The following is a 17,932-nucleotide window of genomic DNA, read 5'->3' as shown; positions in this document are numbered from 1 at the left end:
TTAACTAGGGTTGCCTGCATTCGTGTGAGTGATGTATGAGTAAGACTCTAGGTACAAAGATGTAATCAGGTGGGCTTAAATGTTAGTGGATGTTGGCAGCTTCCGATTCCAGAGAAATGTCCGAACTGTCCTCCCACCTCTTGACCCTCCCCAGTAGAAAAGGATTATACACATTTTCATTTCAAAACCCTCACTACCTAGGAGATGGGGGTGTAGCTAGTAGCGTGGTCAGCGCTTTAGCTCATTGTGAGTCTCAGCAAGTGGGTTCGGTCTCCATTTCTATCCCTGGGGGAAAGGAGAGGTCTCACTTATTTCAAATTCAGGACTATCCATTAATATTATAGATTCTGTATCAAAATTGGCAGTCCATTTAGGTTTATTTTCCCTGAGTTCTCAAAAGCTGCCTCCCCTGCCCCGCTTTCTGCATCCAGGCATGTGGCCTTTACCTTCTCTATGACAATATATTTTACTTTGAAGATATAAAACGTCGTCTTGGAAGAACTATCTAGTTTTTGTGTCGATGACTGTACTGCGCAGATGTTTCTCTTTCAACAAGAATTTATAATTTAACACACAGGGTCTTCTTCCCTCTGAGGTTCCACGACTGTCGACTGCCCTTTCAGTAGGGAGGGCAACACACCAGCGTAAAGATGCACAAGAGGAAACGCAGGCGCGTGCAAGCAGCGTCTCCAAGTTTTACTGTGCCACAGGTGAAGGGCTGAGGCTGTGTAGCTCGGGGTGCGGGGTGACAGCTGTCACCGGGAACCCCGAAAGGACAACTTTGAAAAGGAGGGTCCTCCACTTTGGACGCGGCGTTCAGGTGGTCGCCTCTTGTCACCGACCTCCGTCGCCCGCCTAGCCTAGCGGACAGCAAAGTAAGGTTCGAGTACCCGCGTCCCTCGAGGCGCGCGCAACCCCGCGCTCCGCGCCCGGCGGGGACCTCACCGGGGTGCAGAGCCTCCGCGCGCCCCCTCAGAGGCAGACCCACCACAGCGCGCGGCGGGGAACTACAGCTCCCGGCAGGCCCCGCGCGGGCCGCGCGCCCCCGCCCGCGCGCCCCGGCCCCCCGCCCTCCGGCCTCGAGACGGGACGGGAGGGAGGGCAGGAGGAAGGGGCGCGGGCGGCGGGCGGGTTCGTGCGAGGCGCGTGAAGCCTCGCTGGCTCCTGCTCCGGGACGCGGACGCTGGCGCGCGCCGACTTTCTCCACCACAGGCGAGCCCGCCTCTGTAAGTAGTGGCTTGAGGGAGCGCGGAGCAGACACCGAAAAAAGTTCGCGCCGCCGCCGCTTTGTTCTCCCGACCCGTCGGGCTGAGGTGGCGCGGCCCCTCCCCCACCGCACGCGGCGGTGGCGGCGGCGGGACTCGGACCCGCGCGGGGCTGGGCGGCGGCCGCGGCTGGGCGGGAAGTCGGGGCGGTGCTCCGCGGGCGGCCCGGGGGCGCCGGCGCGGCCAAGTTCCGCGGTCCGCGCCGAGGCCAAGTTGGAGTCGCGCGGCTGCGGGTGACCCACCGCGCCCCGGCCCTCGGGGACCGCTCTTCCCGAGCCCGGCAAACTAATCCTGCCGCCCACGGCGCCGTGCAGCGAGCCTTCCCGGTTCTTTACTGCACTTTTCCTGGTCCTGGGGCTGGAAGGGGCGAGTATCCGGGGTTTGGAGGATGGTGACCCCAGTTTCCTGACTGCCTTGAGGCTTCCCAGTTGCAGCCTCGCTCCAAGTCGTTCTCGTTCCCCGGGCAGCTTTGCCCTGAAGTGAAACACCCGCGAGTGTCGAGCAGCAGCAGTAATAATAATACACGACATTACTTGATTGCGTGTCGGGTATTTTATCTCACATCATGGAAATCAGAAGTATAGGCCGTGCTGTCAGCAAGCACAGATATAAATCGGGCTACAGGCGACCTGCAGACTTTTCCGTACACAGATTGATGGCATGGACGTAACTGTCCCTTCAACCACGCCCGTCCCCACGGGAAATAAGACTATCGGTGTCATCTTTGATTAAAGAGGATAAGTTACAACTCGAAGTACTACTTTGTAGGACAGGGCCTTTAAAACCTGTAGGCACAAATGAAACAAAAGTTTGAGATGCCTTCATCTGTATTCTAGAAAAATGTTGTTACACTAAAAAAATACTTTTACTCTATACCTGATGTTGCAGTCTTAGCAGCTTTGATTTTGTTCAGCTCGTGTTTAAAGTTGTAATGCCAGGAGAGTAGACCAGCCTACTGATTTGCTTCAAGAAGGCTTCCATGAAGTTCCCAGATTTGCTCTGTAGGAACACTTTCCCTTCCCGAGTATAATCAGGAGTGGGATAAAACAGCAGTTTAGCAAGAAAGTTGTTTCAAGTTTTTGTAAATGTATTATTTTTAAAATGTCTCACAGGAACCGTCACAATAGGTTTTGCTTCGTAGGATACTTTTATAAATGTCATGGGCCTGAGACTATGAGTTTGGAGGCCTCTTTGATAAGCCAAGGCAGTTCACATTTCAGAAGTGTTAAAACTAAAAGAATTTTTCTTAAATGTGTTTGGCAGTTTCATACATTCTGATCCCCCTCCCCTTCGCTCTCTCTAGTACTCCCCCCACCAGCTCCTTAAAGAAGTTTTTAGCAATGAGCCTTTAATCTTGCACATTTCATAAGCTATTTTATCAGGTGACCTATTTAAAATAGACATTTCTCTCTCTCTTTCTCTCTCTGTCTCTCTCTCTCTCTGTCTCTCTCTGTCTCTGTGTGTGTGTGTGTGTGTGTTGTTTGTCATCTAAACACTGCTACACACACCAAAAGCCACAGCAAGTTAAACTTTAAAAGTCAGAGGAGCTGAAAACACCTCATACATAAAGATAGAGGGGAGGAGAGTTACCAAAGTGTACTTTTCACAGAAGGGACAGACAGTTTTCAACAAAATTCTGAAGTTGGCAAAAAAAAAAAATACTAACCATAGTGGAGTTCATTGCTTGTTTTTAAAGAAACTCATTCAGGATTTGATGTATGATTACTTACATATTATTTGATTAGGCACATAATTGGATTTAATAATCACATACATCTCTTCTTTGGGTCTCTTGGGTTATGTAATTCAAATGGAACTTGCCTCTCTGGAGCAGTCATTTTAAAAGGAAAAAATAGGGTATGATACTTAAGAGATGTTTTAGGTTTAATTTCAGTGTAGATGAGACATTTTCTCCACTTGTGTGGTTATCTTACAGTGGCCGTGCGTGAGAAGTGCTCTTTGGCAATTAGCCAATCAGATTTCTTCTAAACTGGTGTAGGGTCGAAGATCGATCAAGCTTATCCATCGCTTCGTATTGCTCTGCCAGACTGATGTTCCAATATCTGGATACACTTCTCGGTGCCTGCGCAGAGACCCTGGCTGGTGCGCCCTCTCTGTGTTCTCCAGGGCAGTGGAAGGGCTGAGATTGACTGCCGCTACCTGGAAAAGCAGACTTGTGGAGGGAACAATTCAGTGGAGTGCTCGTAGAAAGACAGTCTTATAGTAATCTGAGGGAATATTTCTGAAATACGCAACAAATGGAGAGACTGCCGCAGATCTTTTTTTAATCTACAAAAATACCTGAGTTTTTACACAGTATACAAGCATTAAGCAAAGTCAGACCTTTTTCGAGGTAAAACATGGACATTGACTTCAGTGTACTGGTCAGCTATGTTACTGAAGAAGCTCACATGCTTTTTTACATGCTAAAACAATACATACCATACATATGTGCGTATCTTCATGAGGGCCAAGATAAACCCTTGCACTTTATTAGCATTCTTTGTACACAAATCGAAATTAAACCTGGACAATCCTTTACTCCTGGGAGTCGGGTAAACATGATAGTACAAAGGAAAAGCATGTCAACATTTGCTGAGTGCACATAGAAGGCTGGCTACCCTAAATAATGAGAGCTTCTCTTATAGCATTATATGTGTATTGTTCTCTGGAATCCTCTTGTTTTCTCATTTCTTTAAAGAGACCTTCCCTGAGACCTAGCTGAAATTAAGTCTACCTGGCATATGCTCTGTTGTATCTCATAGTTTGTAATTACCTAGCTACGTATGCAAGTGTTTGTTTAATGTCTGAGTTCCAGAGAGAGCAGTGGCCGTGTCTCTGTCTGCTCCTGCTGTGGAGCTTCAGTGTCTCTCAGTCGTCCAGCTATCACCAAGTGTTCTATAAGTACGCATTGAATGCTACTCCAGCTGGTAGAGCTGGATGAAGTGACAGAGCGAGAAAAGGTAGATCAGCTTGTGACATTACCGTGAAGTATAACAGCCCAGTCACCTAGCCTCTAAGGTCTTTGTTTTATTTACTCTATAACAGTTGGGCACACTGAGCTCAAAATACCTTTTGATTCCATTTAGTGGTGACAGAATTTTTAAGCTCATTTGAATGAGATATGTGACAGCTATTTAAAAGAATGGTTGAAAAATATGCCAACTAAAGTTATAAATTCTTGACAACTAGACAATACTGTTCTGGTTTAGCGACTCATAACTATGAAAAACAACATATTCAATTAATACACACTTTATAAATCAACAAGATGTACTATTTGTTAACTTATAAACTCTATTTTCTATTTGAAGCATAAATACAAAGAAATTAAACAGCATACCAAAGTTTGTATAAATTAGTATTGTTAGATTTCTTACAGATCAAATCAGGATTTCATAAACAAAACCAGGAGAGAGGAGACAGATGGGATGAGTGGGTGGGAGTTGTTAAGACAGGTTCTTATATTTGTATTCATGCTGAACTTTAAAAAAAAATTACTTTTATACAAAATTATATATAGTTTATAAGGAATTCATGTCTCTAGTAAATTGATCAAGTATGTTATTAGATTGTTTCTGTTAATTAATATCAAGTGGTATAACACGTAAATTTAGTAGGAAGTTACTTTTGTCTAATTGCTGTAAAACTTCTGAATGATCTGAGTTCTTCCAGTAATACAGGTGCTGTTGTTAGTCTGTCACCGGCAGGTGTCAGTCCTTACAACCCAGGAATCCTGCAAGTGGTGCTGTCATTTTCTTTGTACTTCTCTGAAGTAATGCTGAATTAAAAACAGATCTCCCTTAATACTACCTCAGATATTTGAGGACCGCTCATTCTGATTGGTATATGATTAGCACAGGCCATTATCATCCTGGTTACATGGAATGTTTGCAATTGTTTTCTTCCCAAACCTAAAAATGTGCAACTCTAAACATATGTGGATTATAGAATAAATAGTCTCCCTCTCCCTCTCCTTCTCCCTCTCCCTCTCCCTCTCCCTTTCCCTTTCCCTCTCCCTCTCCCTCTCCCTCTCCCTCTCCCTCTCCCTCTCCCTTTCCCTCTCCCTCTCCCCACTCTCAGTTATATGCGTAACCAAATGCATAGACTATAGTAATATAGACTAACAAGTGTGTGCAGAGTAATGCTCATTGCTTTTCAATGTCCAGAGGGTTTAGGAGTGTCTTGGTTCTTTTAGTTAGCCCTTTATATTCACAGCACTTACCTGAAGCCTCAGAAACACAGCCCAACCTCATGAATGGCTTCCGGATCAGCATCTCCCCATTCTAATGTTGCACATTTAACTTAGAATTTATCTCTGTTAAGTTTCACTTAATTTTACTCCATTTGCTCAGTTTTGTTCAACCTGAAGGTTACATAAGCAGATGGTCTTCATCTTTACCATTTCACATCTCATGAAAATACATAGCTGAGAGTGGTGAACATTTCTCCAAGGACTCCACACATGTCAGTTGACACAGCAATTTCCTTACTACACTGATGTCCAGCTCAAACTCAGCGAGTTTACAAAGACAGTGGAAGGAATGCTTTTAATACTGTTTTCATGAGATTGTAGTAGCCTTGAGTGAGGAACCTCAGAACTTTCCCTTTCTCAACTCTAAAGTGGCTGATTGTGAAGATTAATGAGATGCTGCTATGTGGTGTTTAGACTCTGTCTGTCAGATATCAGATAGAGTTCAGTGAAGGTCAGTACTTCTTCCACTTGAGAAGTCTAGTCTTTATGATGTTATAAGTGTGATGTACTTGGCATTTCTTGTTCTGTTTGAAATTAGGCTGATATGAACATTATACTATCCTCTAGTTATTCACAAATCATTTGAATAACAGTATCTTTTGGATCTGGCTAAGGATTTTCTTTACTTTTTTTTAACAATTTCTTTATTTTTATTTTATTTACATTGTACTTGCCTGCATGTATGTCTGTGTGAGAGTCTGTTACAAAAGTAACTAGTCTGGAATATCTGTTACAGACAGCTGTGAGCTGTCATGTGGGTGCTGGGAATTGAACCTGGGTCCTTTGGAATAACAGTTAGTGCTCTTAACCTCAGAGCTGTCTTTCCAGTTCCTGGCAAAAGATATTTAAGTCTCTTTGGTAGTTTCTGAATTGTGCTTACCTGCTTTTCTGTGTTCAGCACTTGAAGCAGCCCTCCCCATCCCAGGCCATGGGCATCTCTCTCACCCTGAGCTCTTTCTGCAGGGTTATTGCATAATAGTCATGGTTAAACTTACTCACTGCTGTATGGAATAAGCTGCATCTTGGCCCAGAGACTTGTACTCACACAAAGTTTTAGAAGCTCAGCATTGAAGAGGTGAAGGATAGAAAGATTGTAAATTTGAGACTATCCGTGGCTACATGGTGAGTTTGAGGCTGGCCTGGGCTATATCGTGAGATTCAAAAGAAAAGACATTAAAAAATAAAGTCATTTAATTCTCTCGTAGTCACAAAGTTCAAGTTTCAGTTCTCTGAGTTAGAAGATAAGTGAGGTGCAAGTTGAGCAATTCTTTCTGTATAATCCCTTCCCCTCCTCTCTAAACAGTGATTCCCAGTTCCTTGTTATCTTTAAGAAACAGTAGTTACTGTGAAAACAGTACTGGTAAGAAAGCCTGAGACTTGGGTTCTAATCCCCACTCTGTTCATAGCCAGTGTTACTAGGCACATTGCTTTTGCACTTTGCACTTTGGTCTTCTCAGCTGCAAAAATGATATTTCCCTATTGATCACAAAAGGTATCATGAGGCACATTAGTGAAATATTACCATCAAATGCTATAAAATAGGAGGTTGAATTATAGCCATTTGCCCAAATGTTACTATCAGTGCTCGTATCTTTAAAAGTTATTTCAGGCTCATTTTATTCTGAATTTTCTCATTTGTATTCCTGTTTCTGTATGATTTTGTTCTTCATTTCATACATATCATTTATTTGAATCTAACACCATGTACTCATTTCCACTCTGCACACACTTTGGATGCTTTGGGTTTTCATCATTGCAATTATTTATGGCTACAAAGAATTTAGAAGGATTCATCTCTTGTGAGCCATTTCATTCAGCCATGAAGGGTTAGTATGCCTTTTTCTCTTTCTTTTTTAAAATTTTCTGAACTATGTTTTCCTAAAACCTGCGATGCATAGTTTAGTGATGTCCTTTCCCCAGTGTTAGAAATCCCTTCATGATGATGAGTTCGCTCTCTCCTGTGTTTCATAGTCTGTCAGCACTCACAGCACAGTTCCTTGCTGACTCCAGTGCATCCCCATTTGTTTCTCTAGGCTTCTGGAAGACATTTGTGAACAAAGCAGTCCAGGACTTGTATTTTGGCAGAAATAGACTCTTTTGGAGGGATGGGAGTACTGGGGAAAACAGCGGGCCTTGTACTTGCTACTGAGCTGTATTTTCATTAGACTCAATGTATAAAAACATAAGCCGGGCGGTGGTGGTGCACGCCTTTAATCCCAGCACTTGAGAGGCAGGGGCAGGCAGATTTCTGAGTTTGAGGCCAGCCTGGTCTACAGAGTGAATTCCAGGACAGCCAAGGCTACACAGAGAAACCCTGTCTCAAAAATCAAAAAGGAAGAAAAAAAAAAAAACATAAAAGACTACTTAACCTTTCCTGTAGTGGGAAATTATTGTGTATTTTAAATTATGGCTTGGGTCATATTTTATGTCTGTGATGTTTGTCTTCTCCTGTTTTGTCTTTTCTGTCTTTCTCAGTTTCTTATTATAATTGAGTTGTGTAGTTGTGGAATAACAGTGTTTGTTCTTCATAAATTTAAAATAGTATAATTTACAGCTGGGTGCAGTGGTATATATCTTAGTTTCAAGTACTTGAGATGCTGAGACAAAAGGATCTCGAGAACCAGGAGTTCAAGATTAGTCTAGACAACATAGTCTAATCCTATCTCCAAAAAAAGAATATACTATTTAACCTGCCCCTACTCCCCAGTCAGGGTTCATGAGTTAGTGGTGAGGGACAGGGGTATTACCTTAAGTAGGAATCTCTCTCTGAAATTATAACTACAGTAAAAAATAATTGTGATAACTAAAGTTAAAATAACTACCCATTAGGTTGTATCCATGAATTGTAAAAATATCACCCAAAATTATCACTAAAAATTATAGGGATTCTTACATTTTAAACTGATATCAAATGAATAGAAAACATTGTAAAACCTTTTAACCTTTTCTTCTAGGTTGACAGCATTTCAGAAGGCACCAGCTTTTCTCTCTGGATCCATTCATCCAAAGAAATATGTTTGTACTATTTTTGCAAGCTTTTTATTTTTACTTCATCATAGGGAAGTTCAATCCCAAGATGGAAATGAGTACATATGAGAGGGTGAATTAAGGTGTGACCATTTGTGGTGTCCCGTCAATCCCTGAAGGAATAGATTACCTGAAACTACTTTTAATCAGGAAGATTTCATATCTTAAAACAGATCGACTGTTCTGTTTGTATTTTCTGAAATGAAAAGCAAAAGACAAAAACAGATTTAAAAGAAATGAAGATGTTGCATAAATAATCAGTATCAACTCTGTTCCTTCGATGATAATGGTGATGTGAAGTGGATTACAGATCTGGGTGTGGTCCTAAAGACAAGATTCTTGATGGGACTGACATTGAGAGCGGTAGGACATTTTGTGCATTCAACTTGGAGCAACAGAATTTGCCATCAACGGCATGAGTGGCTCAGCCGAGGAAGTAAAGCAGCTTTTATTTAAATCCAAAAGTGTAGCCATTATTTTATTGCTATTTTGAAAACTTCTTCAGAACCATTTAAAAAGCATTGACAACTATTTTTATAGACTAAAGAAAGGCAGATGTCTGCAAATAATTCTCCTCCATCAGCCCAGAAATCTGTGATCCCTGCAACTGTTTCTGCTGTGCTTCCAGCTCCTTCTCCGTGTTCAAGTCCCAAGACAGGACTCTCAGCTCGGCTCTCTAATGGCAGCTTCAGTGCCCCATCACTCACAAATTCTAGAGGCTCGGTGCATACCGTTTCATTTCTACTTCAGATTGGTCTCACGCGAGAGAGCGTTACCATCGAAGCCCAGGAACTGTCTCTCTCTGCTGTCAAAGACCTCGTGTGCTCCATTGTTTATCAGAAGGTACTGTGCAAGCTGTTTATATCAGTAATGTTTTCCTAATTAATATTGTTTCTCACACATCTCTATAATTTATGCATGAAACAATGAAAGAACACATTTGGATTCATCAGTAATTTATGTCCTGATTATAAGCATTTTGGGCAGTATTTAATAGATTGGGAGCTAAAAAGTCTGCAATTTCAGTATCTAAAGGGAACCTACATCCTAATTTTAAAATATCACTTACCCAAAATACTGTCATCTTATAGTCCAGGGGTTATCTGACATTTCATTTAATGTCAGAGAAAGGGTCAGGAGGTAGTAGGCATAAGACATTGAGGTAACTTACTGGAAAGGTGGGCCACCATAGCTGCTGAATCCAGTGTCCACCTGAAGCTTGGGCTTTCCACCTGTCTCTCGTTTGCCCTCATTTATACTCTTGCCTTCGCTTTGGATGCTGATAATTTCTCACAGAGGAAGTTCAGAATCTACCTAAATTACCATTTGTTAATAGAAGCACACTCTCTTCCTCTTAAACAGGTAAATCACTTTGGAATATATAACAGGTTGTTCAAGGTAGCTGGTTGTTGTATAAGCACCTCTTGTCCTATCCTGTGCCATTTTTCCCATTCATTTATCTATTTACTCATTCATTTGTTTATTCATTCATTCATTTTAGATCCCAATCACAGCTCCCTCTCACACAGCCCCTCCCTCTGTCCCTCTTCTCTTTTTCCTCTGAGAAATGGGAGGCCCCCCTGGGTACCAACCCACTCTGTCCTGTGCTATTTTTTAATGAATCTTGGCTCATGGATAAGCTAGAATGATTTCTACTTATGAATTATTTATATGGGTTATATTAATTGGCCTTATTTTATTCTTAATGGAAAACCACTTGTTTCAAACTAACATTTTGGCAAAACTTTTCTCTTGGGGACTGTGTAAGTGGCACAATTTATACAGTGCTTGTGTCACAAGCATGAAGCTCTGAGTTCAAATCCCTGTAGCACCCACATAAAAAGCTAGGCTCAGCAGTATTGTACCTTAGTCCCAGCACTAGGGAGGTGAAGGGAGATAGGCCAGGCATGATAGTAAAGTCAGTGAGTTCCAGGTTAAATGAGAGACCCCCATCTGAAGCAATAAGGTAAGGAACGAATGAGGGAGAGACATGAAGCCAACCGCTGACCTGCAGAAACACACAGAGAAATACATGCACAAATGTGTACACACAGAGACATACACAGTCTCAATGAGAATAATAACATTGAATTTCAGCTCTTCATCTTTTATTTCCTATGTTTTGTATGGTTTGTTATTAGCTTCTAATTTAAAAGTAGTTAGTAATCCAAAAACATTATAGATTGTGATGATGGTTTATGAGCTTGTGTTTAACAGTGACTTGCTGGTATAAATATGCCCTACAGTAAGAGTGACTTTAGATCCTCAGCATTGTTGACTTGTTTTTGTGTGTCTTTACTTACTATAACATTTAATTTTGAGATGTAGTATTACTGTTATTGCCCAGGCTGGTCTTTGGACTCTGGGGTTCTCCTCCTGCCTCAGTCCTCATTATCCAGAACAACAGACACAGACCTCCTTACCCAGAACTACCTTTCAATGTCTTCAGGTTTATTTTCCTCTCATTATATACCACATAAGCTTTTTACAAATACTTTTGTAGCTATTTTATAATTTTTTAAACATTTTACACTTTCTAAACTTTTTAAACTTAAGGATAACATCTTTTGAGAGCATAAGAATTTATAATCTGTGTTCAGTGAAATGTGTTACTCATCTTTAATCATTTAGATTGTCAACTTTTGTTTTTAATTGATAAAATATGTGTTCATATATTTATGTATAGCATATTAAAATATGGATACATTGTATAATGGCTACATGAGCTAATTAGCTTGTTTTATTTCTGATCAATGTATGTACATCCATTTACTTACTTGGATGAATTTATTTACTTCACACATTTATACAGATACATACTGATTTTCTATAGGATTGTTATAGAATTGGATCTATTATTTACAGGATGACATTGGACAAGAGATTTTACTTGTTTGAATAAGTTTCCAGATCTGTCAAATCACTGAATTGGGTGGTTTCCAGTCTCTAATAGCTGTGAGGTTTGGGTCTTCTCTGTAGGAGACAAATGGAAGAGAGAGGAGCTTGAGTGGTTGGAAAGAAATCTAAAAGCACCAGCTTTGATTCATGGATTTTATAAATACATTGATGGATCCTTAACTCATTTGAGATTTGAAAAAGCTGTCAACATTTCTTGCCTTCTCTCTTGTCTTAGAGATCCTGCTTTCTGGCCATCCATTTAGTTGCTTGTGTACATACAGTTTCAAGTTCTGAAATAATTAGTTGAGTGATACTTAAGTGATAATTTTGAACCTCTAAAGAAAGATATTATTTAATATTTATAATTTATGTACCAGATTCCTTCAAGTTAGTAATGATGATAATTCCTCTATAAAGAAATGCTTTAGATTTTTAAAATAATGATTGCCTTCATTAGTAATAATTATAACTGCCATTTGTTGGTTTGTCAGTTTCTGTTCAAGCCTCTTTATACATATTCTATTAATTTTTCACAGCTTCACTATGTATCGGTCACCACAGTTATCAAAAAGGAAGTTATCAAATAGAAGCACAGAAAACATGTTACTTTCTAAGCCTGTGATAATAAGAATTCAGAGCTTCCATTTCTAACTGTTGTGTTCTAGACAGCTGCTTTGATTTTCCATGATCAATCATTGTTCATTGATGAAATGCCTTCCAGTAAAGAGACTATACAGTCAGTAACCATAGAATGCAGTTCCCTTGAAGCTAATTATCCTCCTGTGTGTCGAAGCCTTTATAACAAACTGAAGTACATGGTTCCATAATAGCTGACATGTAAAATTCTAGAAAAGTCACTGGCACTTGATTGTTTCATTTATAATTATTTGGGTGATTTGATCTAATGGACATATTTGTTCTTTTAGTTTCTATTCTTGATAAACTCTCTTATGTAGAACCTTCTAAAAATAGACCAGTAGTTATATTTTAGGGATTAGATGGACTAGACATTGTCCTTGCCCTTAAAAGCTTACATTCTAGTGAGGGAACCGCGTTCACTGGTATCAGATTTGAGAAGTAGCATGAGATGTTGAAGTAAAAAGTGTACTTTGTAGGCTGGTGAAGAATGTAGAAGGCTGAAGCCATACAGAAAATAATATTAAACGTGGAAATCTGGCAACAAAGAATGAGGAGGTGAGAATAGTATTCTAGACAGAAGGATTGGGATTAGCAAAGACAGGGGAAAGGAACTTGGTAGTGTTGGGGCTAGAAAAATGTCTTAACAGTTACAACAGTTTACTATTCTTCCAAAGGACCTAAGTTTGATTCCCAGCATCCATATCAGGTAGATCAGAACTACCTGTAACTCCAGCTCTGGGAAATCTGATATCTCTGGCTTCCATGAGCACCCCCACATATGTAGCATATACAACACAGACACATGATTAAAAATAAAATAAACCTCAATAAAAGAAATGTAAGTGCTAACATTTAGTAAGTGCCTACTTGGTGTCAAGAGATTTAGATACATTTAATCCACACAGTAGACTGCAGTAATCTGAGACTTTAATGTGCATGAGATTCATCTGAGAATTCTAAGGAGTATTGTTTTGATTTAGTAGGTTTGTGTGGGTATACATTTCTATTATGGTAATGTTAATGGTCCTTTGTTGTAGATCCTATCTTAATTACTTTTCTCTTTCTGTGCTATGACACTATGACCAAAACAACTAATAAAATAAAGCATTTAATCTGTGGCTCATAATTCTGAGGGTTAGATCCTATGACCATCATGGCAGGGACATGGTACCAGGCAGACAAGCACATGATACTGGGGCATCAGCTGAGACCTCAGATCAGGATCCACAACCATGAGGCAAAGAGGGCTCGTTGGGAATGGCATGGTTTTTGAAACCTCAAAGTTCACCCCCAATGACACACACCTTTTTTTTTTTAAGTTTTTTTTTATTGGATATTTATTTTATCTATTTACAGATGTCATCCCCTTTCCCCGTTTCCCCTCCCTAGAACCCCTGTCCTACACCCCCTCTTCCTTTATGCTTTTATACCATTTTGATTACATGCATGTATTAAGGAATGACACACCTCTTACAACAAGGCCACACTTCCTAATTCTTCCCAAACAGTTCCACCAACTTGGGACCAAGCATTCAAACATGAGCCTATGGAAGCCATTCTCATTCAAACCACCACAGACTCATAGATATACTGAGTTACAAGGGTATAAGTGATCTTCATTTAATAAAAGAGGAAATTGAAATTTCAGAAAAGAGTAATTTACTGAAAATGAAAGATCAAACTTAGGTCTGTCTTAACTCAAAGCCTTCTATACTCCTCTCTGCACCCTGTTACCTTTCTAGGCAACAGAAGCTTTCATACTGGATCCTTCCAAGAGTAGAGATTTAACTAAGGTGTTTGTGTAGCAAAGTGAGTTGATCACTTCTGCCTTGAGGAGCTTATCGGGAACTGATAAAATGGCTTAGTAGGTAAAGGTCTTTGTTGCTCAATGACCTGAATTTGTTCCCTTGAACCTGTATATGGTGGAGTCAAAATTGACTCCCGGAAGTTATCTTCGAACTTGCAAACATACACATGCGTATGCACAAATAAAATAAATATTAAAAACTTTAAAGGTATTTTTAAGATGAGTTAAAGATGAAGTTGTGGGTTACAGGAAAAGTACATTGAGTGAAACTTGAGATTCTGTTATTATAAGGAAGGTACAGAGTGACAGCCAACTTGAGGAGCTGGAAGAGTGATGGTGTTGGTACCTAAGATAGAAAATCCAGAAAGAAAGTAATTTTTGGTAAGGGGATGATATCACTTACTTTCATCAAACTCTTATAAGGTACCTGTGTTCTAGAAACTTCTAAAAGGACTGAAGTATTCTTGCACTTCAAGGTTTTGCAGGGATGTACACTGGGACTGTTGTGCTCTGCCTGACTGTGGAGAGTAGTTTCTTCCAGAAAAACTTCACACCTCTGTAGTTCTCTTGTTAGTAAAACTAGCAAGGATAGAAAAGCTTGAAAAGGTCTTTTAGTTTGGAGAACCTGAGAAGAGACCTTTATTAGTGAAATAAACCCACAAGGCTACTGCCCTGTTTTAAATTAGGAAAGAACTTTCTGAATTATTTTTTCATTTTGGACATATTTAAGATTTTGAAAATAGATATTTAACATAGTACTTATAAAATATAGATCCCATCTCTCCATTTTTGCTTTCCCAGTTGGGGATATATTAGGAATAATTAACCTTGGAATAGAAGATTAAAATTGATCTTAGATAAAAGATTACTTTGAAAAGTTGTAAGATTTTTACACACTAGTGATTACAGGGTAAAATGAGGCTATTTGAAATGTAAAAGCTATCAAAAAAGAATAAGATTTCTTTAGTGGGAAGTTGTATTGATGTATTAATATAAAAAATCATACAAGAGTACAGACTGCTGTCATATATGTGTACATCCAGCACAAATTAAAAAACAACTGAATGTTTTTAAAATGGTGATTTTTTTTATTCCCTTATTTTCTAGCATCTTTAGTCAGAAATATGGGATACACATACACTCATGCAATATATATTATTTATATTTTCTTTTGAGCTATCTTACAAAATATTCTTTCTGAAGACTTGTTCATTTGCTTATTCTATGTGTGTATATGTGTGCCTCAGTGTATGTATGTGCACCATGTGCCTGCAGTGTGCTTGGGAAGAGGGCATAGAGCCCCCAGAACTGGAATTGCCTGTACATTTGAGCAGCCCAATGTGTATGCTAGAAACTGGACTTGGGTTCTCTTGGAGGAGCAACAAGTGCTTCTGACCATAGAGCCATCTTTTCAGTCCCCTGAATACTATTTTTTAAAAGACAGATTTGAGGTAAAATATATGTGTAATAAATTCCATCAATTTAAGTTCACGAGATTGATCATTTTCAACAGTTGCATACAGCTATATAATTCCTCTAATTCAAGATAATAAGTCATCCCTGTCACCCTAGACATATTCTTGTACATCTGTAGTCTCTTCCCCCACTTCCAGCCTCAACCAACAACTACTCTACATTCTTTGACTACAACTTAAACCTTTCTGGGTGTTCTTATAGATAAATGAGATCTTCTTCTATGTAGTGTTTTGGAACTTAATATTATTGTATTTTATTGTATCATATAGAAGTGTTCTGGAAATTAATATATATTGTATTTCTACAGTTCTTTACATTGCTGAATTAGTCTGTTATATTAGCTGTGCCTTAATTTCTTTGTTCATTGATGTACACTAGAATTGTTTGCAGTTTGGGTGGTTATGAGTCAAGTTGTCAGCCTTCTCATACAATCTCAATTACAAGCTGTAAATGTATGTTAGCTTTTGTATGTCTACTTAGAAGTATAATGACGGGGTGATTTAGTAGGTCTGTGTTTGTGATACCTTGCCAGACTGCTATACAAATATAGCTGTACACTTTCTCTCCCGACAAGCTCCATATCCTTGCTTGCACTTGATATCAGCTGCCTTTTTAATTTAGCCTGTCAGGTTGCTGTATAGTAATGCCTCCTTCTTCTGATTTTAATTTGTTTTCTCCTGGTGAATATATTTGAAATTTAAGTTTTCTTACATGAAGTTTATACAGACTGTCTGCTGATTAGTTTTTTTTGTCAGCTCACCCAAGCTAGAGTTACCTGGGAAGAGGGAAACCTCAGTTGAGGAGTTGTCTTCTTCACATTGGCCCACTGGCAGATCTTTGAGGCATTGATTAGTAATTGATATAGCAGGGCCCAGCCTGCTTTGGACAAGTGGTCCTGGGTTGTATAAGAAAGAAGCTGAGTGAGCCATGGGGAAGCAATAGCAGCTTTCCTCCATGGTTCCATCCGGACTTCTCACACTAGTAGACGATGGTTGTGATCTGTTAACCTAATAATACCTTTCTTCCCCAGAATGTTTTTTCTCAGTGTTTTATCACAGCAACAGGAAGCAAACTAGTGTATATTGTTCATCTTATTACTGAGTGTAAAATTTCTTCATACATCCTTGATACAAAGTGATTTGAATTTTAATCAGCAGATAATTAAAACAAGCTTATAACATATCTTTTACCTTAACATTTTCTTCTGCTGTTAACATTTGAAATTTACTCAGCAGTTTTGAAATACAAAGTACTGCTGTTAAATATGTTCACACACACTTAGCACATTGTTCAGTAGATCTCAGTTGCAAAAGAATTTAAACTTATTTTCCTGTCTAACTGAGGCTTTGTACTTGTTGATTGTCATCTTTCTCCTCTCCTCCTCTAGCCTCTGGTAGCCTGTTCTTCGCCTCTGAGTTCTAATGTTTCAGATTGTATATGTAAGCAAGAAGACCGTTGATATTCAGCTCTGCATTTGCCTTATTTCAGTTCCTGTAAAGTGTTCTCTAGTTTCATGTGTGTTGGAGGGACACAGTCATGCTGCCTCAGAGTTCACACTGATAACCTCATCCTAACATGGTTATTTACAAAGATCCTGTTTCTGAGGTGATGTTGTGGCTGTTGGGGTGGGAATGCTAACATGGGGAGTCTGACTTTTAAGTTAACTCTGTATATGGTGTGACATTAGGGTCAGAGTTCATCTGTTTGTGTGTTACATGTACATTTTTCTAGGACTGTATTAGAAGTTCTAACCTCTCTACAGTGAATTACTCAGTACCCTTTGTTGTAAATTAGTTGACTATACAGATTTTGGGCATTCTTAAATATTGAATACTTTGTCTCTATACCAGTTTCATACTGTCTTGAATTCTTTAGTTTACAAATAAAACAAATAAAAACCCTAAGAAGTCAAATGCTGAAGTCCTCAACTTTGTCCTTTTTTCAAGACTTGTTTGCCCATCTGGTCCTTTACATTTCCATATAAATTTTTAAATTTTAAATTTTAAATTTCCGGTTTCTACACTATAGAAAGGACTTTCTGAAACTTGCAGATATTATTTTCAGTCAGAGTTTTATGTTTTATTATTAGTATAGCTTTTTCTTTATTTATAATTTTTCATGTGTTACATAGAAATACAGGCTTTTATTATATGTCCTTAACTTTCCTAAACACACTTAACTTTGTTTTGAAGATTCTTTAGAGTTTTCTGTATAGATTATTTTGCCTTTAGGGAATCTTGCTTGCTTTTTTCCAAGTAGTATTTCATTCTTTTTCTTGCTTTTGCTTTTATATTTATTTGCTTTGGCAGAAAAAATTTCCAGCATAATTTTGAATAGAAATATATATATGTGCATCTATTTCCATTTGTAAAAGGAAAATCTTTCAGTCTTTGACCAATCAGGATGGTGCACATTTTTGAAGGTGTCCTTCATCAGGTTAAGGAGTCTCTGCCTCTTCCAGGTAGTGGAGACTTTTTCTAAGGAATGTCTTTAGTAACCCCCCTCCCCGGCAGCTATGTGTTTTTCTCTTAGTCTGTTAACATGGCACATTTTCTTAGCTGAATC

The 17,932-nt window shown here is 39.3% G+C and overlaps 1 protein-coding gene across 1 annotated transcript in view; it reads left to right on the top strand.

Annotated features, from left to right (window-relative positions):
- Positions 1–1,135: 1,135 nt before the first annotated feature.
- Prkd3 (protein kinase D3) overlaps positions 1,136–17,932 on the top strand; it is an 84,727-nt gene continuing 67,930 nt past the window's right edge. Inside the window, exons 1-2 of the mRNA XM_028773443.1 lie at positions 1,136–1,226; positions 8,475–9,390. Coding sequence (XP_028629276.1) covers positions 9,103–9,390 — 288 coding nt within the window. The 5' untranslated portion in view covers positions 1,136–1,226; positions 8,475–9,102. The remainder of the gene's footprint in view (positions 1,227–8,474; positions 9,391–17,932) is intronic.

Source organism: Grammomys surdaster, unplaced genomic scaffold, assembly GCF_004785775.1.
Source record: "Grammomys surdaster isolate TR1022 unplaced genomic scaffold, NIH_TR_1.0 227, whole genome shotgun sequence".
Taxonomy (NCBI): Eukaryota; Metazoa; Chordata; class Mammalia; order Rodentia; family Muridae; genus Grammomys; species Grammomys surdaster.
This window is presented reverse-complemented; position numbering and strand designations above follow the sequence as displayed.